At 36.8% G+C, this 27,872-nt stretch overlaps 1 protein-coding gene across 4 annotated transcripts; it reads left to right on the forward strand.

Annotated features, from left to right (window-relative positions):
- The first annotated feature begins 1,293 nt into the window (after window positions 1-1,293).
- Window positions 1,294-13,447, forward strand: mfsd8l1 (major facilitator superfamily domain containing 8-like 1). 4 transcript variants are annotated; one of them, XR_014888641.1, is made up of 13 exons: window positions 1,294-1,726; window positions 5,626-5,811; window positions 5,993-6,055; window positions 7,226-7,345; window positions 7,456-7,535; window positions 7,648-7,978; window positions 8,280-8,353; window positions 8,516-8,729; window positions 8,998-9,120; window positions 9,291-9,421; window positions 11,256-11,370; window positions 11,508-11,710; window positions 11,759-13,447. XR_014888641.1 is itself a non-coding variant. In XM_085247467.1 (12 exons), the coding sequence occupies exons 1-11, from the start codon at window positions 1,651-1,653 to the stop codon at window positions 11,334-11,336; spliced, it is 1,479 nt and encodes a 492-aa protein (XP_085103593.1). In that variant the 5' UTR covers window positions 1,294-1,650; the 3' UTR covers window positions 11,337-11,370; window positions 11,508-13,447. The 4 variants fall into 4 exon arrangements, 3 of the variants coding, with proteins under 3 accessions (XP_085103593.1, XP_085103595.1, XP_085103596.1); XM_085247467.1 differs by having other exon boundaries at window positions 11,508-13,447; XM_085247469.1 differs by having other exon boundaries at window positions 11,513-13,447.
- Window positions 13,448-27,872: the final 14,425 nt, after the last annotated feature.

Here is a 27,872-nt window from a genome sequence, read left to right on the forward strand (position 1 = left end):
TTAGGATGGAAGATGGTTCTATAAAGAAACAGTGCTAATTGAATAAAGTAGTTCAGAACGGTGAACTTTCAGGTTTGTAATTACAGTTCCAATAAATCTGTTTGCAGTTTTTGGCTCCATTTATTCCTCCTGCAGACCCCAAATGGGCCATTTATCCTCAGCCTACTCACAACTGCAACAATGCATGTTAGCTGATGTCATTCTGACTCTGCACATGAGGCAACAAGGGATCCACAACCACAAGCAAAACCTTAAGCATGTGTAAAAGCAGCAACACACATGATTAATGCCCAAAGATTAAATCTCTCCCTAAAAGGAAGATTTAGCAACAAACATGAGGTAATCCTACCTCATGTGTGGGACTTCACAGTGTGATGGGAAATGTTCTACATGCCAACAAACTAAAATGTGAACACACGAGAGACAGAAAATTTAATCAAGTGTACACAGGCAGCTTTTTGTATGGAAAGCGGGTTTTTCTTCTAATGGAAGTCACAAGATGGGGAACATTTTTGTCTGACTCAGACTAGAGTTTAGTGATGTAACTTCTCTGAGGTCTTCCGCTTTTCCTCCTGCTTGGTATCTCCATTTTCAACATCCTTTGTCCAACAAATCCACTATTCCTCATCATCATCCCTTGTCTCTCCAACTTTATCTCCAAAACACTTGACGTGAGCTCTCCCTCTGATACACTCATTTTCTAGCTTGTCCACTTTCTATGAAAATTTTAGCATTTCCAGCTCCAGGTTTAGGGTTTTTAGTTTAGTCTTACTGTCCAAATTATACATCATAGCAGGTCTCACTCTCGTCTTACAAACCTTCTTTTTCACCCTTGCTCCTGTCACAAATCACCCCTTACACTCATCTCCACCCACTTCACCCTGCCTATGCTCTCTCCTACTCCTAAACTGCATTAATCAGCATGATTGAATCCACACTCATTAGCGAATATCCAGATTCAGTCCAAGGGGTTCAAAAGGTTTTATTTTTTTGCAATAGTGACGCTTGTCTAATAAAGCACGTATAAACAAGAAGTGCAGTTCTTTGTATCAGATCGATACCAAAATTTGCAGTATCGCACAGCACTACCATCGTGTATCTTGTTAAATGGTCTTGCAACAGAAAGAAGAAGAAAAAAAACCCTTATACTCCAATGTGTGCGTATATTATTCAATCTATGAAAGCAGTTGAAGTTTCAGCGGTTGCGACTGTCAATGTGCGGGCAACCGGAAGTTGTGTAGGATGGCTTTAAACTACGCGCTGCTGTGATTGGTTGTTTCCCCTCTGCCTCGCTTTTGGCAGTTTGAGGGCGAGTGTTTAGTAAGCTACGGCTAGCATCAATCATTGCGGAGCATTTACCCGGCTGGTTTAATTACAGACATTTTATATATGCATGGACTGGACTCGTGTTTTCACGACGAAAACACGAGTTTTCCATACGATATGAGATAACGCGTAGTGATAAGTGATATTAGCCTTGCAAACGCTGTTCAGGTAGTGGGAACAGTGTGCTCTTGAAGCATTCTGCAGCTGTTCTCTGTAATTGGAAGCACTGCTCTCGGGATTATGTCGGCTGTGTTTGGTAGGGAGACGAGAAGGGACATGTATGTTTAAAGTCTTACAGAGAGAAGAATTCAGCAGTGAGGCGTAATGGATAGCAGACGGGAAAAGAAGCTGACATATATCACCATTGGACTTATTTTTCTTCTCAGCGGGGTGGAATATGGTAAGACTTGTTATTGGGGTAAACATGGGTAGATGACAATGACAAAGAAATTGTAACAAGTACAACAAAACTGTTCTATAAAGATATTTTAAGTGGACAAAATGGACTGTTTTAATTATAACGCTGTGGCACAACACCGGTGCAATGACGCATGAGTATAAAGAGTAAAAAAGATTTTTAAAAATAGGTCATTTCTTTATTTTATATATATTCATATCCTCTTCATATCATGTTTACTATAGTCTATTTAACAATATGCAAATATAATAAACATTAAAAAGAAAAAACATCGGAAATAATTCATTTCACATAATCATTTTCAATGAAGGTCATCTCTACAGTGCATTTAAAGCGCATTTGTGATAACATAAATGTTTATAAGTATCCCAATATATAAGATGTATATGTATTGCATAGAATATATAAAAATCTAATTATTATAAGAGGTGGAGATGATGATAATAATAATAATATGTTACATTGTGTTTATTTACCGCATTGGCATTTAACAAACAAAAAAATCTGTTCTGTGTTACACACTGCATTATAAGTACCATAAGCTTAACCGGTTATAAAGACACACACAGAAAACTGTAAAAGAATAGATTATAAATCCAGGCTTCAATCAATACAATTGTGAGCTTTAAATGAAGTGAAATTAAGTACAAATTTAAGGTTTGTTTCAATTTTATGATTCTGTAACAGCAAATTGTTTTCACTATTTGCTGGTGACAAGTGTAAATCAGAAAATAGGAAATTCAGCATCCACAGATGCAAGATTGAGGTAGAATTGGGCAAATTCAAAGGTAAGGCGATAATACCAGTGTAAATCTTTATGTGGTGTAAAAATATTGCGATATCATTGCATCACCGTACATTTATGTTCCCTTGTGTGCGCAGTAATGAGAGAACCCCAGGCTGATCTGTGAGTAAGATCAACGTGTGTCAGCCTCCATTGATGAGTTAGTTCCTAAAAATTGAACTACTTGAACAATCTCCAACAAAGCACAGGACTTAGCAAAATGTGTAAGAAAACTGTTCCTGTGGAAATAATAACTGTGTTTCACCTGATAAGACCATAGCACAGAACCATTGAGTACAACCAGGCTAAGCGTGGGAGGACCTGTGACCCAAATGTATATAAGTGACTCAGTCCAGCATGATTGGAGCGCTTGATAGCACCCCACGTGACAGTGAAAACAAACAAGGAAATTAGTGATTAAAGGAAAATCTCAGGTAGAAAAGATTTTTGTTTTACTTTGCAACAATATTGGGCAACTCCCAAAGAGTTACAAGGTTAAGTTAACCTAAAATCTTAAGCAGTTATTTTACACTTGGACTTCAAATTTTCAAGGGAAACACTAGCTAGGTTTGCTTGATCACAGGAAACTGAACAGTACTTAAAACACAGTTGGTTCATCTTTTAACATGAGTGGTTTTACTTGTAGTTGAATTAATGTTTTAGATCTAAGAGTGCAGATTTCCAGTACAACCCACCTGTGTTTATTTAAGAGTGAGTAATGTAAAATAGGGTCATCTACACTACAGTTTGACACTGTATATTCAACTGCACGTCTTCTTCCCCTCACCCCCAACTGGTCTCGGCACCTTGCCACCCCTCCCTAAGGCTGATGCTTCTGGAGAAATCTTCTTGTTAAAAGGAAGTTTTTATGCTTGCTCATACAGGGTCACCTGATTTTAAGGGTTTTCCATTATGTATTATTACTGCAATATAAAGTGTATTGAGTTGACTGTTTTGTTTTTTAAATTTCGTGCTATATAAAGAAAAATCAAACTGAATTTAACTGGTTGGACATCACTGTCTTTATGCAAACATTGCTTAAGCCATTATCACAACTCGGTAACAGTCACTTTAAAAATACAGTCAAAAGAACAACTGACAACAGACATGAATGCAGGTGTGCCTTGTGAAACCATTGCATAATCCAAATGTGTTTAAAAATGTCCGCCTTTAAGACGTGTATACATAAGAACAGGTTAGGAGCAATGTGGCCACCACAAATCAAAGTCAATGAACTTAACTAAACTCTTGCAAAAAGGGTAAATTAACGCATAGCTGATGTGAAATAACTGCCATGTAGAGTAAATAATTCTCAAATTTGGGACAAATAATTAAAGCAACTACACCAATGTGAGCAAAGAATGCCGCTAACTAACCGGATGAGTAGTTGTGAAGAGCCTGGAAAACCGACCAGCCAACCAGGTATCAGCTATAAAGCATTGTGCATCAAGCAAATCGCTTTACACAATTAGGTCAATACGTTTTTGGTCTCTGCTCCACTGTAGTGGATTTTAAATCAAACATTCATGATGTGACTGAAGTGCATACTTTAATTCAAGGGTTTTACCAAAATAATTCATTAACCTTTTAAGAATTACAGCCATGTTTAGTCATCTGTTTTCAAAGGCTAATGATTAATTGAGAAGAGAAACATTATTTTTAACATCACGTAATCATACATATATTTGAATGAAAATGCTTCCTGGAGTGTAGAAACCATACACATCACAAAACGCTGTGTTTCCTTCCTCAAGATGCTCTGACAGGCCTTGTTGTGGATCTTTCTACCTCCAGTTTTGTACAACCATGTTCTGTTGGGGTGAGATCAGATGACTGACTTGGCCACTGAGGAATATGGCATTTCTTTCCCTTCAGAAGCTCTTGGTTTGGTATTGCAGTATGCTTTGTTTCACTATCCATTTGCACTGTCAGCCGCTGTCCAATCAGTTTTGCGACATTTTGCTGAATGTGCTACTGCTACTTCTATCAGCAGTCACATCATCAGTAAGCACGACTGACCTAGTTCCACATGCTATAATATTGCCTCCACCATGATTTACAGATAATGTCATATGCTTTGGACCTTGAGCTCTTTCTCTCCTTCTCCATCTTTTTTCTTCCCATGATTCTATTACAAGTTAGAAGACATTTTTTTCAGAAATGTGTAGGCCCCTTTAAATGTTTTCTGGTAAAGTCTAATCTGACCTTCTTGTTTTTGAACATAACCACTGGTTTGTTGTACATTTGTATTTGTATTAACAATCAGAAAGTGTCTCTTGATTGTAGACTTTAACAAACACCGACCTACCTCCCCTTCTGTGGTCTTTCAGGCCTTTTTGGTGTTTTTTGAGCTAATCAATTCATTCATTCTTTTAAAGAATGAACCAGATTTTTATTTTATCAGCTTAGTTTGTCCTGATGTAACGAGGGTACAGGCCTCACCTGGCCGTGAAACTGCTTATCAGTCAATCAGTTTCTATTTACCTTTTTGCATCTAAAAATGGTACATTAGGTACATAAATTGGCTGTAATTGTTAAAAAGTTAATTCAGTGTTTTTTTTTTTAATACCTTGAACTAAATTAAGTCTGTACTTCAATCAAATCTTGTTTATTTGACTCCACTGTGGTGCTCTATAGAGGCTGTTTATAGACAAGGTCAATGAAAAAGAGAGATTATTGAATTATCTACAGATACAGAGGTTTTGCTCTTTCCTAATGAGCAATATATAAATATACAAATAAATGATAAATTCCTAAAGTTTATGAAAAAGAAACATTCAGTTTTGGAGCTTTTAGTTTTGTCACTTCCACACACAGTTGTCTGTCAGGGCCATATCCCTGAACGACAAAAATTTGAGTAGTAATTTTCTCTGGAATTCTCAGAGAGCGTGCTTTATTGTGTGCCATCTGACCCAGTAATTGAATTTTGGATTACATTTGGTCAGCATTATCCTTTGCCTGTGTGATAAATAAAGCTGTAAGCAATAACAGCGTGCTGTATCCATCTTTTGTCTTTTAGTTTTCAGACTGTGATGAATCGAATATGTATGATTTCTTAATAGTAAAATAAAAAACAAACTCTCTTCTCTATCCACAGCTGTAATTTTGCCCACAATATGGCGTTTCTTGCAGACTCTGGATGCAGCACCTTACTTTCTGGGATTGGTCCTGTCAGCATTCAGTCTGAGTGGCCTACTGTCTGGACCACTGTTTGGCCACTGGTCCGACAGAACCCGATCAACAAAGAAGATCATATTGTTTGCCAACATCTTTGAGATAGTTGGTGAGTCCACAGGTCTTGCATATTTTGTAACACTCAGCAATCCTTCAAATAGGATTCACGTTTGAACCCCAGTTATACTGGGTACTTCTTTTGTACAAGAAACCAAACATATTTTTTTTATTCAAATCTTATGACAATTGTTTAAGTCGATTCCATATTTACTTTTTATCTTTTTTTACAGGTAATTTTATGTACTTGATGGGATACTCAAAGTGGCTTCTGCTGTCAAGCAGACTGGTAGCAGGTGAGTCTATAATAAGTAAACGTAGAACTGAGAATCATTTTGTGGATTTAATGACTACAAATATGTTAGTCATACTGAAAAGCATGTTAGTTTAGAACAGTTTAAAAAACTTGATTATAAAAGTTTCAGACTGAAAGTACTTCAGTGATTAGAAAATACTGGGATACATTATTTACTGCAAAATATAGTCCCTGCCTTTGTGATAGTTTCCATTGACACTCATAAATCCTTAACTTGTAGGTCACTAATAGTGTTTCAAAGTTCAACCTGCGATCGGTTTACAAGCTACTTTAAATTGAGTCTTAAGGTATGTTTGGTGAAATATACTGCTGAGTTTGCAGCAACTGAGTGTGTTATGAACTGGATATGAGACATTGTTAAGACTTTGTCGAGGTTGGACATAATAGTTGCATAACTGCTGTCACTTTGTTGGAGTAATCTGGAGAAATTTCAAGAATGCTAACTGTTTCCTTCTTGTCTAAATAGTTCATGTTCACAGTTCTTATTTGGAGCTGTGTTTTGGGTCATTGTTCCATTGTTGGAGGAAATTGGCTCCATGTGGCTCCAATAAATGAACATTCAATGGCACGGCTTGTACTGCAAAAAGTGATAGCATTCCTTTATCCCATACAAATCCCTCACTTAACATCACCAAGACATTCGTGGGAGTCACTTAATAGAGCTGTTAAGATAAGATGAAGACGTGTAAGGTGTCTGTTTGTCAGAGTAGAAACTTGTTGTCTGGTTTATCGTTTTTTGCTGTTTTATCTTCATTTCTTGCAGTTCCTCAAAGCCTTCAAAAAATTTTTCTTGGCCAGTTTGAGGCTGAAACACCCAAAGTTCTGATTACTCAATAAGCCAAATACATTTCACCTGTCCCAACAGAAGTGAAAAAAACAAAACATTTTTTTCAATTAATTATGCTTTTAACATTTAAAACTTGCAACTGTTAACACAATATGCCATCTGTGACCATTTAGGATAACTGAATGCCATCTTAAATAAAAAACACGTGTTTTTCTTTGTTGTTTCTAAATCACTCCTGTCACTTGACTGTTAGTGAAACATGATATCTTATCTTTTTTCCCACTTTACAAAAAACAGTTTTACCTGGAAAAGAGAAGCCAAAGTTGATGTTTTTGGTTTTTAGTTGGTTTGTTTGTTTCCCAGGCATCGGTGCAGGCGTTAGCTCGTCTATCTTTGGCTTCTTAACCAGAAGCACGGCCCCAGAGGACCGTGCCACTGTATTTGCTGCTTTCATGGCATGTCGGCAGGCTGGACTTGTGATTGGTCAGTGCTTGTTTGCTTTCTTGCGACAAATATTAAAGATTGTTTAGTTATTATAAATCTTAATGGTTTTAGGTGGATAATGTTCATGTAGTATCCTTTGTTTAACACAGGTCCAGCATTTAACATCTTTCTGAGGTTGTGTGATTTCCACCTGGGTCCTTTTGTAATCAATAAATACACTGCACCCGGGGTAAGATTTATAACATGTCAGTATGCATTATAATAAGGTGTTTTACATTTTTTATGCATTTCTTTGCGGCCATCTGTGGAGAGCAGTGATCTTGTTCATCCATCCCTTGCAGCTGTTTATGTGTCTGCTGTGGATTCTCCTTCAATTCGTGGTTGTTTTCCTGACTGTGGACCTACCACCCGTTGAGAAAAGGAAAGCCAGGGATAGTATGATGCGAAAGAACCAAGAGGAAGAGAATGAGAAAAGCCTTGTGGAAGACGTAGAAGAGAGCGATGAAGAGGGAAAGCCCCTAATAGTGTCTCAGGAGCTGATGGGGTCCTACGGCTCTGTCGTGGCTTCCAGTCCACCCAGGAACACTACGCTGAATCCGAATCCTTCACCTCATTCTCCTGTTTCACCAGCAGAGTCTTCAGGTGTCTTTAAGAATTTCAGCATATCTCGAGGTCAGTGATTCACATGATTATTGCTGGGTGCCTTGCCTGTTTGTTCATCTCTTCTTCTATCCTCTTCTTAAACAGATTGGATTGCCTTCTTGCTACAAAGCGTCTTAGTTTTATGAGCCTTGGAATGTGCAAAATATATCTCTTACAAGTGAAGTAGCACAGTTTGTTTGTTGTTGTTGTTTCTGAACTTCCTGGTTATGAAATAGATTTTTGTCCCCTTTCTTTCTGACTTTGCTGTTGACCAATGTCTCTTTCCAGTGTTTTCATGTTTTGTCTACATGTTTCGGTTTCTTTGTATCAGAGTTCCTGAGAGAAGAGGTGATTGTGCTGCTGGCTGCCCAGTTTGTCACCTTTTTCAATCAGACAGCCCTGGAGGTGCAGATTGAAACTCTCATACAAATTAAATGATCTGTTTTCAGTATATCATTTCTTGATTTTTTTTAAAATCATTTTAAACCCTGTGAGAGCATACAAACTAAGTTTTATCTTGCCAACAAACATAATGAGACTAAAGGATTTAACGGGCTGTGTCCTCAGACCATGGTGACCCCTCTGACGCAGAAATATTTCAGCTTTGGGGAGCTGGAGAACAGCGTGATGTACTTTCTTGGTGGTGTAGTGGTGATTGCCGGCTTCCTGTTTGTGCGCTGGCTGAGCCGCCATGTGACGGAACGGGTGATCCTCGCCACTGGTCTGTGCATGTGCAACATCTCCTGTATCTGGTGCCTCATCTTCTTGGCTAAGCCGCTAGGTTAGACTCAACTTGAAATTATAATTTTTTTTGATTGTTTTTTTGCTTTAGCATCTAACTCTCATGAATGCTGTTCATCTGGACGGAGCATTTTCACATATAGAACTAGGTCCTTGATCTCTCACTGAGACACAGTCAAAGTAATGCTTTCTTTTTACACATATGTAATATTTAATCCTTAAAAAAGCTTTCCTGAAATCCATCTTCGAAATGTGTCATATATATTATTCACCTTTTTCCTTCCTTTGGCGTTTTGTGTTTTCTCTAGGTGGCTTTGCATGGCAGCTGACAGAGTTCATCATTGGGGTATTTCTGCAGATTTTGGGTTTGCCGTTTGTGTCTGTTGCGCAGGTTTCTCTGTTTTCCAAAATTACAGCTGAGAAAACACAAGGTGAGAATCTGCACCATCTACTGGACAAGCAAAGGCATGACAGGGTTCTGGGGTCGTTTCGAGGGAAAAAATTAGTATATCAGTGAAACTGACTGCACATTTTAAGGCCTTATAATAACCATAGAAGTAAGCCCTTTGATGTGTTTTGTGCTGTGTGGGGCATTTTACAGGTTTCAGTCAGGGAATACGTCGTTCAGTGGGGGGTCTAGCCACCATTCTGGGCCCACTATGGGCTGGAGGCCTTACCGAGAACATGTATGTCATGATGGGGATGATGACTGTACTGCTGGTCCTGCTAACGGTAAGCAACAATTACAATGACAAAACCATAAGGCATCCTGTCAGAGGTTAAGTGTAAACGGACCTTTGTTGGCTGAGAGGAATCATATTTATATCGAGGGCATAACCTGAAAAAATAAAATGAAAACTCATTTGCAGTATTTTTGCTTTTGAAATTTTCTTTATACAGTGTAAATAGTACATTTGGGTAGATTTAGGTTATGTACTTCTCTTCTTTTCCTACATAAAATATTACAAATAAAAATAATACATAATACGCATTTGTGCTTTTGTATTGCTTTATTTTGCCTAAATACTTCTCTCTACTTTTCATTTGTTAGGAATGAATATTGCTACCTACTTGAGAACATAATGATTAATCACCACATTCCCTTTTTACGCAAACCTTTGTTCTTGCACTAATGTGTATAAAATAAACCAGTTTCTAAAATTGGGACTCACAAAGTGTGCAAATGTGCATTTCTGTTTTATGTCAAAAGTGATGTTTCTCATCAGTGAGTATCTGTTTAGAACAAATAAAAACCTAAAAATAGGTTTTATGTTAAGAAAAGGAGATGCATGTTGACATGTCTAGCCAGCAGCAACTGGATTAGCTAACAAGCAAGCACAACAATATCCTTTTAATGAAGTACAGGCTCACTTGTTATGAAACCCAAATGTTTAGAAGCAAACAAGACAAAACAAGGCAAAAACAACCAAATTTACTCCATCAGTTCTTCACAGACCTTTCTTTCATTATTTTCTCTGTAAAAAAAACCAACAAAAAACGTGGAGCTCTACCTCCCTGACACATCCGATGTAGTTTCTCAGTTATCACAGCATCAAATGTTCAGTTCTTAAAAATATTTAAACTTTTACAGATACTACCAAATGAACCCGAATGAAACATTCCCGCTTCAAATCACGTCTGTAAAACTCCAGACGTGTCTGTGTCCAATTCAGGACACAGACACTATCTCTACTTTTAAGATTAGGCTTCAAACTTTCCTTTTTGATAAAGAATATAGTTAGGGCTGGATCAGGTGACCCTGAACCCTCCCTTAGTTATGCTGCAATATGCTGCTGGGGGATTCCCATGATGCATTGAGTATTTCTTCTTCTGTCACCTTTCTCACTCACTATGTGTTAATCAACCTCTGTGCATTAAATCATACTTGTGATTAATCTCTGGCTCTCCTCCACAGCATGTCTTCTATCCTGTCTTCCTTCTCTTATCCCAACCGGTCTCAGCACCTCCCTGAGCCTGGTTCTGCCGGAGGTTTCTTCCTGTTAAAAGGGAGTTTTTCCTTCCCACTGTCGCCAAAGTGCTTGCTCATAGGGGGTCATATGATTGTTGGGTTTTTCTCTGTATGTATTATTGTAGGGTCTTTAACTTACAATGTAAAGCGCCTTGAGGCGACTGTTGTGATTTGGCGCTGTATAAAAAAAATTGAATTGAACTAAATATTGAACTCAGCTTAGCAACTGCTAAATGATAATGACACGTGTAGCGTTGGACCCGTTAAGCATAGACAGGACACGGACGTAATGACAGCACTACTTTATTTTCGAATGTGATTACACTGTGGTTTTTGTTTTCACTGGGACACAGACACTCCCCCTCTGCCTGTCACTGACAACATATAAAGAGACATAATCACACTCACATCCCAACACACCTGTTCACCCCACCCCTGCGCCGCCCCGGGAGCTCACTGCGTCACCCCTCCTCTGCACCCGGCCAGAGACCACACCCACGCCACAACACCAACTAACAGACAATCTTTCTCTCAGTCACCTTCCACTTCAACATGAGAATAAACGTTTCTTTAACAAACGTTTTTTGTCCATTGCAGATGATGCTGGTCTACTCATACAGCCGACTGGTGGAACCTGCTGCACAGGAGCAAATGGACAATTCGGAAAACTTTAATTAGCAAGTGGCTGTTAGAGGAAAAGTGGTTGAAGGAGGTACAGTTTTATTTACAACCATAATGTATGTCTTGATGCGATTAATTTCAATTCACTTTGGTAGTATAGTAATCAGATGTTAGAAAGTAAATAAAAGTCTTACATATTGTCTTCTTCTGTCTCTCTCTCTTTTTAAGAACAGTGTGAGCTTCGCGATCTGTACTTTCTGTCCCTCATCAGTCTCACTTTCTGCAGACCATCATTTAGAGTAGTGTCACGCACCAGAAGCACAAAGCTCATTCTGTAGGGGTTGGATTTGTCTGTGCAGAGGCTGATCTGATGCTGTTTAGTTCACTATATTTCCTATGGAAATATACAGAGTTCTGCTGTTCATGCAAGAGTTGGATAAAGAGGTTTGTACCAACATCCTACCTGTGCTTCAGCACAGGTAGGATGTTGGTACATGTTGGATCCTACCTGTGCTGTGATCACACATCATGCTAACTGTTAATTTGATGAATATTCCAAATGTTTTACATTTGCATCAGAGGACATATATGAATATATATTAAGCACTGACATGATTTGCATTATTCAAGGTGTTTAAAGTTTTGTGACCATTGTGGGATTAATTCGCTGACTCCCTGAATTTTTTTGAGGGTGTTTTTAGGGTTTAGGAATTACAGCTTCTTAAGCTTTTGCCCCCTTTTTTGTTTTTTCCGGGGGACTAAAGGTAATTTGCTCAATTGACCTTTTTCATGGACAGGTGTAAACTATTCTTTCATTATTTTTTGCATCAGTTAAACAGTTAAAAGCTCCTAAGTTGATTTCAAATGCAGCATTTGGATTTTGAACTATGCATGTGAACTTGGAATCAACAGAGATAAATGTTGGATAGGCTGCAAAAACAACTCTATTGTAGAGATAACAGCAACATTAGGATTTGCGAAATCAACAGTATGATGGATATATGAAAATAAAGATACTGGTGAGCCACAGAAGACATTGGCGGTAGATCAGCGCACGTGTGTCACTGTCATTGACTGGCTAGTCTGTAAGTGGAAGACTTCACAAGGGTAGACTTTATCGGCTTCAAGAATAGAAAGGCCAAAATCTAAAATGATGATTTTTATTTTAATTATGATTACAACAATTTTTACAATTATGTGGTGCCTCTGAAGACAGGGGACTGTAAATGAAAATCGCTGTAATTACTCAAAAAAATAAAAGCTTTAAAGGCTTCAATTTCATTTCAAATCTGTTGTAAAAAATTATAACTGAAAAAATATCACTGTCTAAATGTTTCCTACTGAAACATAATGATACCTTGACCTATTGACCTTCTGTTGTGATAAAGAATATTAATATGTTATTAATACCAAAACAGTACAGTACAGAGATTTTAAAGGCAGGCCCTTTTGTCTGAAATAGCAGAAGGATTTAGAACTTTATTTTTATTTTATTTTATTTTTTTTAAATTTACAGTAATTTAATTACAGTTGATCAAATGAAATATTCAGCTTTTGATGACACTGTTTTACATTCTTCTCATATTGTATTTATTAATTTAACAAGCGCTTAAACACATTGCCGATATGTTTTTTTTTTAAATGTCACAGTAAGTGAGACAATAATTAAACACTAAATAATCAGAAATAATTACAACAACTAATACAAAGAATCTTTTTTTCATTGGAAAGAACTACGAAGTACACATTGCTAATATCATGATGCTGATTTCATATATATTTTCAACACTGGTGGGCGCTCTTAGTCTTTGAAATATTTCATTCTTATTGCTGCATGACTGGTATGTGATCACAAGGAGTTGAGTCCACTGTTAGAAGCTGGGTTTTTTTTTGTGTGTGTGTGTTTTAATGAACATCAGCACTGTTAGAGTTGCTTTAGGTACAAGGCAGTGCTAAAACAGGCACTACACTTTTTGCAAGCATTTATGTTGTTTGTCTCGTAATAATTTCTTCACATTTTACACTAAACTCACCAAAGCGATGTTATGAACCGAGTATTCTTTATTTCATATTTATTTTTCATTATTTATTTATTTTGTTTTGTTGCCTCGCAAAATGTACATGACCTAATTTGTACCATTGTCTTTAAATAAAAAAGATGAACTTCACTATGTGAGCTTGTGTTTATAATTCTCCTAATAAGTGATGAGTTTGGGTATAGTCACACAGTCATTTTGAGAGTAGATCAAAAGAATTGGTTTTATAAGACATTACTTATGTTTGCAATATAATATATGACAAGAAAATAATGTTTATATACATATTTATTTAGTTTTCTATTATTTAAAATGTACATTAATTGCAATAACAGTATTTTGTCAAGGTCATTTGTTTTCTATCGTTTAAAAGTCAAAGAAAGATTTTTTTAAAAATAGTATCTTGTAGTTTAATCTCTATATTTTAATTAAACAGTTTCACTGAATTTTAGTAGGTTACATCATCATCATCATTTGGAGGCAATGAAGCCAACAGTGTTGGTATCTCAAATTAATGGTTTAGTGGAAAATGCTTGAGTTGATTTCTAATTGGAAGCACTGTTTTAAAAAAAAAAAAAAAAAAAAATCTGTGAGGTTGTTAAAATTACATTATTCTGTAAAAAACCTATTGAATATTACTTGTTTGACTTCTTTATAAATTGACTTTCTGATTAAATAATACTGCGTAAAATATAATTTTATCTGCATTTTTATTTCAGCTTGTCAGGTTTCAGAACAAATAAGTCTACTAATAAAAAAATATTTGAGGTTCATATGAAATTAATCTTTTTTTAAATTTAAACATTTGTATCAATTTTATTTATTTATTTACCCTTGAAATTAAAATGTTTTTTTTATAGTTGTCCTGGTCAAGAAGGCACACCATTACAAAGACAAAAACATATACAAATCAAAACTAATATTAAATACACATATGCCAAAAATAAGTTGTAATGAAACAAAAATAAATTAAAAGACATGAGATTAGAAGGTCATGTAATACAAAATAAATAGTACATTAAGATTCTACTTTCTTCACACCATTTATTTTCTTGTGCATTTAATATACTATAAAATTATTTTACCAGTACATTTAATTTGTAAATGTTAAATAAAAAATTATTCATATAGTTTTGTAACAGTTTTAAAAAATAATGTAAAATATATATGACATTTACCCTATTTCCTTGTCATTCCTAAATCTGTGCCTATAATGAAGGCACATATTTAGAAATGTACATTAACTGATAATAAAATGGTGATATTATTCATCTTCCTGTCCATATTTTTGGTATTATAATTTGAGTGTGTGTGTTTTAGTGAGAAAACTGTAATACATATTTCACAACTCTTTTGTTGCCTTCATATTTCCGTAGAATTTTGCAGTTTATGAAATATTTGTATTTATTTATTAATTTACTTTTTAATAATTATTTAAAATTACTGCAAACAAATTCATTTTGTTGTAAACTAATAGCAGGCCTTCTTTGTTGGTCCATTCAAGACAAAACTTGCTCTAAATCAGGACATTTTACACTGTTGATATGACGCGAATGTCACCCCACTGGGGGCTGCTGTGACCTTGGCACAAGAAGAACCAAGAAACAAGCGTGTAGGTGAGGCCTTGCTCATGACGACAACTAGAGTTCACAACATATGGCCACACCTCCTCGCCATCGCGTCATCAAGCAGAAGGTTGATGACGCGATGGCGAGGAGGTGTGGCCATATGTTGTGAACTCTAGTTGAACCCATTTTGATGTTGGGCGGGGCTGGCTCGGAAATGTTACGACACAGCGCCAGTAACAGAGATATTTTAGGGTTATCCTTTTTTTTTTCCAACTCCACTCACCACACACACAATCCCCAAACACAGTTAGCCTGCAGCGGCACACTGACCGAGCAACGACCCTGCATATCAGGGTCAGAAGTGTAGAGCACGTCGTGTGTCGTATCAACAATTGTCGGGGTAAATTTGGCTTGCCCGCTCCTCCTCTTTCACTACCAGTCGCAGACATATAACCAAATTCACAGATGATAATGGACACATGAACTTTTGGTGAACTGTATTTTCTTGACTGGGGCAACGAGGGCATGTAAAGTTTGGTAGGACTTTGTCTGTGTTGTTCTTTTTTGTTGTTGTTCTTAGTACAATTCCACAGGCTTGATCACTAATCGACATCCACAAACTGAGTGAAGATGGTGTAGGGATGATGCTCTGTGACTCTGGGGGCCTTGCGAGACCCTGGCATACATATTTTACATGTGTGAGAGCGGACAAAGCATTACCGCCGTATCACCATCCACTTTCCCGCCACATCTTCTTTTTCTTGTCGTTTCACTTGCACTTTACACGACTTTCAAGAATAATACCTTCGACGAGATTTTAAGACTTTCATGAAGCGAGGTGACATGGGTAATAAATGAAGAGAAGTGCTTTAAAGCTTAAACTTAGCCTTTGAGTTGCCAAGTGCATGAAATATTGACTTTGTGCACTGGTGTCACAGATTCCTAATGTTTGTGAAAAAAAATAAGTTGGAGCCACAGTTAAATCAAAATGATGGCACTGACAGAAACCTGTGAAAGTCTCTGAGTGTCCCTGCAGGGATAGCACTTGAATCCCGTTTTAATAATACATGTGTCCTTCCGAAGAGGTGCGATGTTGCAAACGCAAGACAGTTTGTGGAAAAAAGTGAGCGGCTTGAAAGGGCTCGAGTTGTGGGTAAAAAGGATGGGCTGTGACAAGAGTCTTCCATAACAAAGGGTAAAATGCGCATAAAATCTCATGCCGGAGCTGGGCTTTAGAGTCGCTTCTTTAGTTCAAAAGGTTATGCGAGGAGTAGAGTTGTGTTTAGTTGCTGTCTGAAATTGAACTCCTGGAGAAGATTTAACTCCAGATCCGTCACCCGGGGCCGTCTGACAGGCAGACTTTTTCTTCCCCACTGGTTTTATCAGGGATGCAGGGTTGTGTAATGCTCCTTCTAAGTGAATGAATAATTAAGTCTGCGTAGCCTATAGCGGGGGCACCCAGGGATGTGTTGTGCAAGGGAGCCAGCTGCTATTGCCAAATAGGTCACGCTTCAGTCATCCTCAGTTCTGAGATTTTTATTCTCCCCCCTCTCTTTGATCTTAAAGCATCATACACTTACTTTGGATTTGGTCTTTTTTGACCTCTGACATCCCACTAGTCTTGACCTATGTGGCTGATGAGAATAAAGTAGCACACGTGGGATTAAGAATACTCGTGTTACATTTTGCACCGTTTGAGAGGGGTGAGTTTTCACAATCTATGAAAAGAATGTTAATGTTGCCTTGCCATTGAAGCGCTGTGCTCCTCACTTTTATTTCCAGGATGCATGTCATTGAATTTCAAGTTCTCACGTGCAAATTTTAGTTTTAAATTAATTTTGTTGACAGCTCTATTCTGGAGGAATATAAATTAGCTTATTTGTTGAAGGGAGACATTGGTAAATGGACCTTTAAAGTTGTTTTTGCTGGCAAAGCACCAGTGCACAGAGATGAAATACCTTGGGGACAAAAGGAGCTGCCTAACAGAGAGAGAACAAAATGTCTTTGCCTATTATTATGTTCTGAAATATTTTGTTTTATTTCAAATTTAGAAAGCTAGCTTACATTATTATAGAGATTGTTATCTGTTCAGTAACCCCATTACTCAGATTTTACATACCTGCTTTTAGGAGATATTTTCATATCTTAAAGTCACAAAATTTTTATCTCTAATTTTATCTAACACGTGTTACTGTCTTAATTTTGTTCTAGCCCACATCCGCACTCAGCCGTCCAGCTGCCTCCGCCCTCATGTGTCCCCTCTGCCTTGAGAGGAGAGAGATTACTAGCCCATCTGTATCTCCAGAGCCAGGCCACGCTAAGCCGATGGGAGCCCTGCTCAGCAAGGCACCGCCACAATTGTTAACCCTGATTAACTTGATGTGGTGTTCAGTAGAGAGAACAGTGTGAAAATCCAGCGAGTACCATGACCTAGTGCCCTGCCGTTGAACCTAGAGGGAATTGAGCAAACTTTGGGGAGGGTGGATGAGAACTGGAGCCAGGAAAAAGGATGAAGAGCAAAAAAACAGCGATTGTAGAGATGGAACTGGCTGGAAACCTTTAGATTTCAGATAGAACAGATATATGCCTATGAATATCTTTCTGTTTCAGTGCAATTGAGTATCAGTTACAATACAGACTCCAGCAATAAAGCATGTATTGGTGTGACGTTCTGTGCCCCTGCGACGGTCTACTGTAAAGGCACTGTTTACTGTAGAACACCCACTCAGATCATGATTTCACAGAGAAGGCAGTTTAGATTTATGCTACAGAGCATGAAATGGTGCATAATTTAAAGATGGGGACATACATATAGAATAGAAATAAACAGAGAAATACATGCCTTGTTTGCTTTTCTACATAAATTAGTTTGCTCAAGTCTCCAAGGCAAAACAGACTTATGCTTGGACCTTTAACATACTTGAAATTCAGATGAACCCTGTTCTCAAGCAACATTATCATCATCCCTCATTTCATTTAACATATTTGTATATAGCATGTCAAATAATTATTTCATTCAGAGCCCGGTCAGATTTGAACTTTAGCACGAACCTTTCTTATTTGTTCATTTCTGACTCATGGATAATGGCCTATTATATGCTTTTCAGCTGAATAGCCTTTGAAGAATTTCTCATAAATGAGCCTGAAATTATTACTTTGCATATCCAGATGCATTTGCACATCATTTTTTCTGTATACAGAAATGCACCAGTGCCAGTGGCAGTTCAAACAGTCAAGGCACATTAAACAATATACGTTCAAAGGAGGTTACATTGTGGTATTCACTGTGTTGTGATGGGGATGCTTTAAGAAAATAATAACATGTTGAAACCCATACCAGCCTCTGCAGAAGCCTGCGTTGCTTAGCTCGTGGCCCTTTCCCCTTTGACCCAATGATTAAGCTGCTTTTGGCAATTTAAGTTGAGAAGCAGCTTTGCAGCTGCAGTGACAGATCTGTCCTAAATGAACCTCTGCTTTCACGGAGGCTCCTATTGTCTTATCTGCAACGCATGGACGCTTCCTAGTTCCCCAGTGTCTTTTACCACACTACTTAAATCAGAGGTGTCAAATATACAGCCCCAGGGCCAAAATGGGCCCTGGGGCTGACACCCAGCAAAGACACCAGTCTGATCTACTGGATGGCAAATATGAAGGGGGCAAAAATTTAGGACATACTGTTGGGATGTGTAGTTAAACTTCTTTACAGTAAGTTTCACTGTTCAACATATTGTAAATATTCTTACAGGAAAACTATGTTTTCAGAGAGGATTTTGTGGATTTGTGTCAGTTTAAATTTTCAGTTGACGTGATAGAGGTAAATAAATGGAGGGATTGCAAACTCATATAACAAATATTTAAGGTGTCCGTTTATTACCCATGAAACCAAAAGAAACAAAGTCTGGATTATTGCTCATATTAAGCAATGTTTAAAAAGCGCTCACAAAATAGTGCAGAGCTGATCAAAGATAACTGTGGCTACATCTACACTAGCCCGGATAAATTTGAAAACGGTGTTTTCGTCTGAAAACACTCCGTGTCCACACTATCATTTTCAGTCGTTCTCACAGAGTTGTGCGTCCACATTGAAACGGGCGAAAACGCTTACGTTCCAGTACTGCGCATGCGTGAAACACAAGACGATTCGACCTGCCTCATTTCTGTCTGCCGTCTATTTACTTACCGGTTCTTTGAAACATCGCCGCAAAATGTCGAGGAAAAGTTTATTTAAATGGACTAACAATGAGGTGGAGTTGTTGCTGCGAGTAACACAAAGGTACAAAGCTGCAAAAGTGAGTGAGAGTTAAAGAATTTGAAGAAAAGCTATCTGAAGCATGTATAAACTGATATTAATCTTTAATAGGGCTGTCAAAATTGAGCGCAGACAAAACAACTGCTGTATAATGTCCTCTGCTATCTTAGTTTAATTGGTCACATGACTGCATCACATGACTAAAACGTGTCATCGTTTTCTAAAAGGCTCTGGGTTCGCTGTCCACACTGTAACGCGAAAACGGCGTTTTCAAATGTATCCGCTTTGGTGAGTGTTTTAAAAATGCTGTGTTTTGCTTGGCCAAAACAGAGAGGAAAAAGATGCGTTTTCAAACGAAAATGTATTCGTGTGGACATGGTCAAAGCCCTAAACTGCAGTTGCAAGGCCAGAGATCAGATTCTTTTTGACCTGCAGGTGTGATCGCACCCTGAGCTCAAGAGCAAACTGTCAAGCACATCACTTTCAAAATGCAACCAAGTCTTGTGAGATCTTTGTTGGAGCTGTTTTTTAACAAGGGAGGTTTCTCAGCCTTTTCCGTGTTAGACTGGGTGGGTGTTAAGAGAAAGAGACAGGACGGGGAGAGAGAGAGAATGTGTGAGGCAGGAGGCAGCAGAAAGGAGGGTCTTGGAAACAAGCTTGACAAAGGAGTGACCCAGGATTAAGCACGGTAGACAGTAGCAGTTTGATTTGATTGGGCAGTGCTGCGCTGTTAAATCGCTCATTAAATCCAATTAGTGGAGGGTAGTTGGAGACAGATTTGGGGGTTTGTAGGGGACGGTGGAGCTTTAGACTTTTCCTGAGCAGGATTGCATGCCAGGGAGAGCAGGTGACAAACTCCAGCTCTGAACTCCTGACCTAGCCATGGGACTCCCTCCTTCTTTCTCTCCTTTTCACCCCCCTCCCTTGTTTTTTTCTCGGCTGTCCACTCACAGCTTTCGTCCACCTTCATACCACTACGCTGAGGTGTGATGGTGATGGGCATATTTGTGACACGGCTGATGTCAAAGAGCAGTCAGTCCTGCTAGATTTACATGTCACTGTAAAGCCAATTAATGTCCGATCAAATCAAAAACAATTAAAGCCAGAGTGTTGCTCTCAAGTGTTGCTGAGAGTCACATCAGAGCAGTGCCAAGACAAATGCCACACAATCGCACGGTATAACACCACCCGGCTGTGGCCTCTCAAAAACCTCTCTTCAACATCAGACATGGATAAATGCCTCTACCCCTCCTGAATTTAATAATTCCTGAAACTTGATTCCCAACTTAATCTTTTTCTCCAATTTTCATGGTCCATAATGATTTTGCCCCAGAAATTGAGTGCAGTGGTTTGAGACACAAACAAACAAGTAGGGATTTAGAGAGACTTTGACATAAAGTCTCATTTAGTTGGCTGATCTGTGAAGTCATTGATGCTTTCCACCCAAACTGTCACAACACTGCTTTTGTGATTCACATTGTTTTTCCAACTTTCACTCCACTGTTTGGCCCTTGATGTGTGATTCATGTGCTGCATCTCTGCGTTGTCTGTCCTTTGCAATCCAAATCTTCTTCCACCATGTCAAAGTTTTTTAACATCTTTGGAAGGTTCCTGCTTTCTTGATTTGTTTGTGTAACTGAATTATATAATATAATAATAATAATAATTATTATTATTATAATAATTATAACAATATATATATATATATATATATATATATATATATATATATACACAGCAAATCCAGCATGTCCAAATTAACACTGTCAGATTTGATTTCAACACTATTAAAGTGTCTATATGGGTCCACACCAGAGAGTGTTAATTTAACTCTTTTTGGAGAGTTGGTACGTTAACTCTGATTTAGTGTTAAACACCAAATCTGTCTGGAGTTGATAATTTAACACTTGGTGTTAAGAGTTTATATATTAACTCTCAAAGAGTATTTTAGTTTAACTACGTAAGAGTTATCTTCTAATTCATTCTAAAAAGTGGGAATTTTACTGTTCTGAACTTCTAGAAATTTCTTTTGGAAATAAACATTTACTAAAAAGATGCAATGGTTTTTGAAAAACATTTATTCTGAACTGTGCACCACAATTTCAAAACATTTTCTGAAAGATGTAACAGTATACATGTTCTCACTTTCATTAGAATTTTGTTTATCAAAAGGTCTGACATGGTAAATGCAAATAACAGCATTCTCATCACTTATTTCTTCAATACAATATGCATGTCCTTCATTCATCCCTTTGTGGAACTTCAACGCACTTCTGCTCTCCCCCATATTCCATCTTCACAAGCATATCCTGTGCAGAGATTGAATAAAAATTAGTTGACACTAATTAATGGCACAAATAATCCAGTAAACAATTGCAGCACAGTAAAAAAAAAAAGGAATCCTCTTTGAGCCATTACTTGTGTAAAGTATTTTCCCAAAAGACAAGGACACAGGCAACAGGTAATACTGAACTAAATGTAAAACCTCAACCTTTTTCATTTTTACCTAAACCGTGTGCACAAAACTCTGGAGGGATCGATGCTAACGTAGAATCCAGTCAGGACGTCAGCTACTGCTGTTTGCTCGTTTTTTGTTTTTGTTTTTATGGGCGATCGTTTTCAGGCTTCAAGTAGCACCATTATACCAACATTTCACATTCTAGACATTGTTTTAGGTGTATTTGACCAAAAGTTTGACTGAAAATTCACATGCAAGCTTTTTTCAAGGCTGTGGTATTTGCCGGCAAACAATACCTTTCAGCTAGCTAAAACAGAATATTATGCTATCACCGAGCAACATGGCTAATGCCTTTCACACAGCTTTGTCTCAACTCCAAAGAGCCACAGAAGTAAAAGCTCATAATAATAATTGAAACAATCTTTGAAAAAATGACTTACCAAGCATGGCAAACAACTCAAATATGTAGAGCAAAATGTTCTGAAACGGCTTCACTTCAGCTTCGATTGGAGTCGTGCTGGGGGCGGAGTCTGTGAATTTACTCTGTTGGTGTCATAGCCCCTGTAGGAGTTCAGAGTTAAGAGGTCAAGAGTTAATGTTTCCATTGTAACACCTCCAGATTTGACAGAGAAACACTCATTTTTAACACTCGATTTTAACTACTATCATTTTACACCTCAGAGTTACATTAAAAAAATGTGACTCTGCTTAGAGTAAAATTAACTCTACTTTTGCAAGAAGACTATTAACACCAAAACATTTAACACTTTTGAATTTGCTGTGTATATATATATATATATACATACATATGTATGTATATATATATATATATATATATATATATATATATATATATATATATATATACATACATATGTATGTATATATATATATATATATATATACACATACATATGTATATTTTAAAATATTAAAATATTGATATGATGTACAAGAAGAAATTTTAGAAATTTTAGTTTCAACACACATTATATTTGGCATAACTGCACTAATATTCCTTTAGGAATATTAGACCATAACTACTTATACTGTATTGTTTTTTCTTTTAAACCTTGATATTAACTCAAATTCATTCTTTGTACTTTTAATTTTAAAACTATTAAACTTTGTGTGATATTAAACAAAAAAATCACTTGATCCAGTGGCCACTCACTGCCTACTTACTATCAAAACCATTTAAAAAAAGAAGTGTATGCTCAGAAACCTTGCTAATTCTAATGTCCAATATGCTATTTTATTTAAAGACTACTGCTATTATTTTTTTATATGTAAATAACTGGATACTAGATCAGTAATTTAAATATTTGCAATTTAATTAGTGGATTTAATTATACAGAAAGGATAGAAGATATAATGTTCAAAAGTACACATGCCCATTGTTTCTTATATTTGTAAATAGGTTTTTTAAAATGTTCAAAACTCATCAAAATAAACCAAAAACTTGTAACTTTGCTATTGCTTCTCGAGAGGAAGTAATAACCTCGACCAAATTAAATTAAATTGCATTAATTTAACATATAAACAATTTATCCTGTCAGTAAAAAGATATCGTCAGTTTCAGAGATGTGCTGCTTTACTGGAGGACACCTCGTCTCCATTCATCTGCATTTAGCTGATGAAGACACAACTGAATCTAAATATTTCCAAGAAGTAAGAATTGCATGTTGCTCTACAGAAGAAATGTATTTTCCCCAACATTGTGGATTTATTATCAGTGTACTTTTAATTGCACTTCTGACACTGCTTGTAGTTAAACTGTAGTATCAATAACACAGATACCAAACGCTACACAATATGTTTTTGTAAAAATTCCATGTAACACTTTGGTAGACTGACAAAAAGAGGGGGAGTTTAAAGCACAGATGTTTTTTTTAATAACTTTTAATTCTCAAATGGTGCAACGCAACCTCACCCTTCCTTAAGCCCAAGGCCAATAAGACAGCTGGGAAGAGACTGTGCAGCTGATAGCAGTAAAATCTTATTTAGAGAGTCTTTTGACAACAGCAATTGACACAGTCTGACTTAACTGAAAACCCTCATGGTTCATAGCTAGCTAGTCTGTTAGCCGTGATGCACTGCAGCCGCTAACTTATTTTAGCACTCAAACAGGCCTCACGTATCAACTCTCCAACTTTATTTTAGGAATAATCCTTAGTTTTAACCATTCTTGTATTTATCCACCGTCTTTATGTGACGACGTATAAGCCACTTTTTTTAACCTAACATTAATTACTAAATATATCAATGAATAGCCCATCCATCTTCCCACTGTTAGAGCAGAGTCAGTTTGGAGACTGCTGGGACACATAACTCCTTCTAAATGGATAAAAGATCAATTATTATGTCTTTCTTTCTTGCAGAGCTGACTATTCCAATGCTCCTTTTATTGGCCTTCCTAAAACACTATTAGACAATTAAAGTTAATTAAAAACGCCACTGCTACAATTTTAGCAAAAACAGTAAAAAACAGAATTATTTCTGTTTGTTTCTCAACCATTAAATAAATTGGACCCTAAATATAAAAATCAGAGATGTGTAAAGGATCCAGTATGTCTGCACAGTCTGATCACCTGGTAGTGCACAGATGTAAATACCATAGCTAGAACGTAAATTTTTACAAAAACATATTGTGTAGCGTTTGGTATCTGTGTTATTGATACTACAGTTTAACTACAAGCAGTGTCAGAAGTGCAATTAAAAGTACACTGATAATAAATCCACAATGTTGGGGAAAATACATTTCTTCTGTAGAGCAACATGCAATTCTTACTTCTTGGAAATATTTAGATTCAGTTGTGTCTTCATCAGCTAAATGCAGATGAATGGAGACGAGGTGTCCTCCAGTAAAGCAGCACATCTCTGAAACTGACGATATCTTTTTACTGACAGGATAAATTGTTTATATGTTAAATTAATGCAATTTAATTTAATTTGGTCGAGGTTATTACTTCCTCTCGAGAAGCAATAGCAAAGTTACAAGTTTTTGGTTTATTTTGATGAGTTTTGAACATTTTAAAAAACCTATTTACAAATATAAGAAACAATGGGCATGTGTACTTTTGAACATTATATCTTCTATCCTTTCTGTATAATTAAATCCACTAATTAAATTGCAAATATTTAAATTACTGATCTAGTATCCAGTTATTTACATATAAAAAAATAATAGCAGTAGTCTTTAAATAAAATAGCATATTGGACATTAGAATTAGCAAGGTTTCTGAGCATACACTTCTTTTTTTAAATGGTTTTGATAGTAAGTAGGCAGTGAGTGGCCACTGGATCAAGTGATTTTTTTGTTTAATATCACACAAAGTTTAATAGTTTTAAAATTAAAAGTACAAAGAATGAATTTGAGTTAATATCAAGGTTTAAAAGAAAAAACAATACAGTATAAGTAGTTATGGTCTAATATTCCTAAAGGAATATTAGTGCAGTTATGCCAAATATAATGTGTGTTGAAACTAAAATTTCTAAAATTTCTTCTTGTACATCATATCAATATTTTAATATTTTAACATCAAACTGTTCAAGCTCCAATTTGCTGTGCATTTTTCATGACACCTGACCCTTTATACACATAAAGAAATTCATAACAGCCACAGCAAATTATTAAATAACAGTAATTTCTCTGATTGACCTGATGCTGTATAGCCTTTCTAGTTAAATGTAAAACACATGGAGCTAAACCCTTACATGCCAAAATGAATAAAAATGGATGCCAGCATTTAGGTCTGGGATCAGTGGGCAGCAGTGCCAAGGTGAAAGTGGCAACTCAGGACACACACTCACACACAAACCCCCACAAAACTGGGCTCACTGTGCCTCTAATGCATGACTGTGTGCCCCAGTTACATCTGGATGTCCACCGAGGAACTCCTCCGGGCCTTCAGACTCACAGTAAAAGTCAGCAGAGCCTGTGCAACCTTTTCCTGACCTCTGCCATTCTGCTCGCTGGGCTCTTGAGCTTCTGCCCGGCTGTCTCTTACTTTTTTCAGCACATAACACAGATCAACACAAGATCTGACAAACTCCTGCTTATGTGCAGCATCACAAACGACCAAGTGAGTTGGCTTGGTTTCGCAGCACATTCACCGCGCTGTTGCGCCTTGATGTATATTCTGTTTCTCAGTACGTACAAAGATGGCTAAGGGGGGCAGTTATGCCAAATCTATTTGTCAGTCCCTCAAGACAAGCAGAGACAGCTTCCCTAACAGGCTCTTAGAGCCCAGAATAGATGACAACTTTGACACTGTTGTATGATGTTTCAGTAGCACAGACGTGGAAGGCGGACTGCCTAGACTTGATGTACTGGAGGGTATAAGCCAACAGACGTATAAGAGGGACGGGGGTGGGGGTGGGGATCTATTTAAAAACAATCGTAGCTGTGTATCCACTGTGGGCTAAACAAAGGATTTGGTCTCATTAACTTACAAGTGTATACAAAAGCAGGCTAGTTCTTAAGTGAACATGCTGTCAAGGAGGCCGCTGAGAGGCAATGGCCCATTTTTTTTTTGTTTTTTTCCCCAGTGCGTGCCCCTCCACTGCATTATATGCATGTACTGAGCATGCTCATCAGCATCTTCCCTCCATTCCCCTTCATCAAGTCCATCTTGCTGGCGGTCATGTGGATATGTCAAGAGAAAGAAAACAATAATCAACATTGACAAACAGCCCAGGCTGATGTTCCACAGAGCAGAAGTGATACCAGGAGGCTGGACACAGCAAATTATATTCCAAAAATACATTTTCCTGCAAATTCAACGATAGTAAAAATGAAAATTTTGTGTTCTGGCTCAGCTCAAGCATCACAACAATAATAAAAAAAGAATAACATTGCAGCGTGCTGATTTAAAACATCAACAGACTTCTGTTTTCTTGTGACGTTTCTTTATTTTATTTGAACCAAAGTGTTTAGTTTGAATCATTATTCTTTTTGTTTATGTTCAATATATTTGTTTATTTATTTTAAGGGCAGCAGGGAACACAGTTGCAATTTCTGTTAAATGACTCCCTTTTAAAATAAAATGATAAAAAAATGAATAACAAATGCTCTTTCAAAATAAAGCATTCGCATGGTTTAAAAAAGCACTTTCTAATAAATAAAAAAGGCAAAAGAAGAAGAAAAAAAGCATAGACAACACATAAAATCTCCAAATATAATAACTCTAAAAACCTTATTTGAATAAGACCGCTTTGCTTGTTTTACTGCTGGCATGAAAAACACAAATTAAAAAGTTATGCTGACTAAGACCCACAAATCAAACTGATCTCTAGACTTGTTAATTAAAGTTTCAAGGAAGATTTAAAAGGAGAAATTTCTCTGTAAAAAGTGACAAAATAATTCATGACCTTCAGTAGAAAGTCGTGTATTCCCTAAAGTAAAGTTCTTCAGACTGCTTTCAGTCTTCTTTCTGTTACATTTTACAAGCTGACAGCTGCACTTTGCCATGGTCAGCCTTTAGGAAGTAAAAAAAAATAGAAGCAAATTTACCACCAGATATTTTCAAGTTGAGATTATTTTTCTTTTCTGCACTTTCAAAGACCTGTTCAGAGTCTCTGTTGTATATTTTATACAGTTTACTTCTTAAACCTCAGCGCTGGTAAAATCCGTGACCGGAGGCTTTAGACTATATTTTTTTGTCCGTTTCATTTCCATGAATGTGGTGTCTCAGGGACACTTTGAGGGAATTTCTTCAAATTAGATTATGATGGTCAAAAATAAAGGTCGCTGGAATCTCTCAAAACACACTTTTGCTCATAGCTCAAGAATCCATGTGCTCGTTATGTGCTTTCCAAACTTTCCAGCAAACATTAAATAAAATCATGATGTGATATTTTTACATTATATTCCATTTACATTTTGCATCCATAGGTCAATATTCAACTTCATATTGTAATAAAATAATGTAAAATGTACTTCAGGCTTTGTATTCCACAAATATTTGAAGCAAACAGTTTTCCCTAATAATAATAATCCATAAATTAAATATAGGTAAATAGATTTTCTTAATTTCGTGGACTATGTTTACATTAATAAAAAATAATGCTGTTAAGAATTAAGCAGTAATTACAGTCCCTAAACAAAGGCTTGTGCATGGGTCTACTCTCCCTGTCCCCACTTGACACAAATATACAAATATTAATTTATTTAGTTTATTTTAATCTATCATGAATTTACTGGTAGCGGTTCACATGTAGACAGTATGTAGACATTTATCTTGACTGGACAAAAGCAGTCATATTTTCTTCTAATATAAC

The sequence above is a fragment of the Mchenga conophoros genome, linkage group LG15, assembly GCF_057382185.1.
Source record: "Mchenga conophoros isolate Kocher_MC1m ecotype Shallow Benthic linkage group LG15, M_conophoros_male_GT1.1, whole genome shotgun sequence".
Classification (NCBI taxonomy): domain Eukaryota; kingdom Metazoa; phylum Chordata; class Actinopteri; order Cichliformes; family Cichlidae; genus Mchenga; species Mchenga conophoros.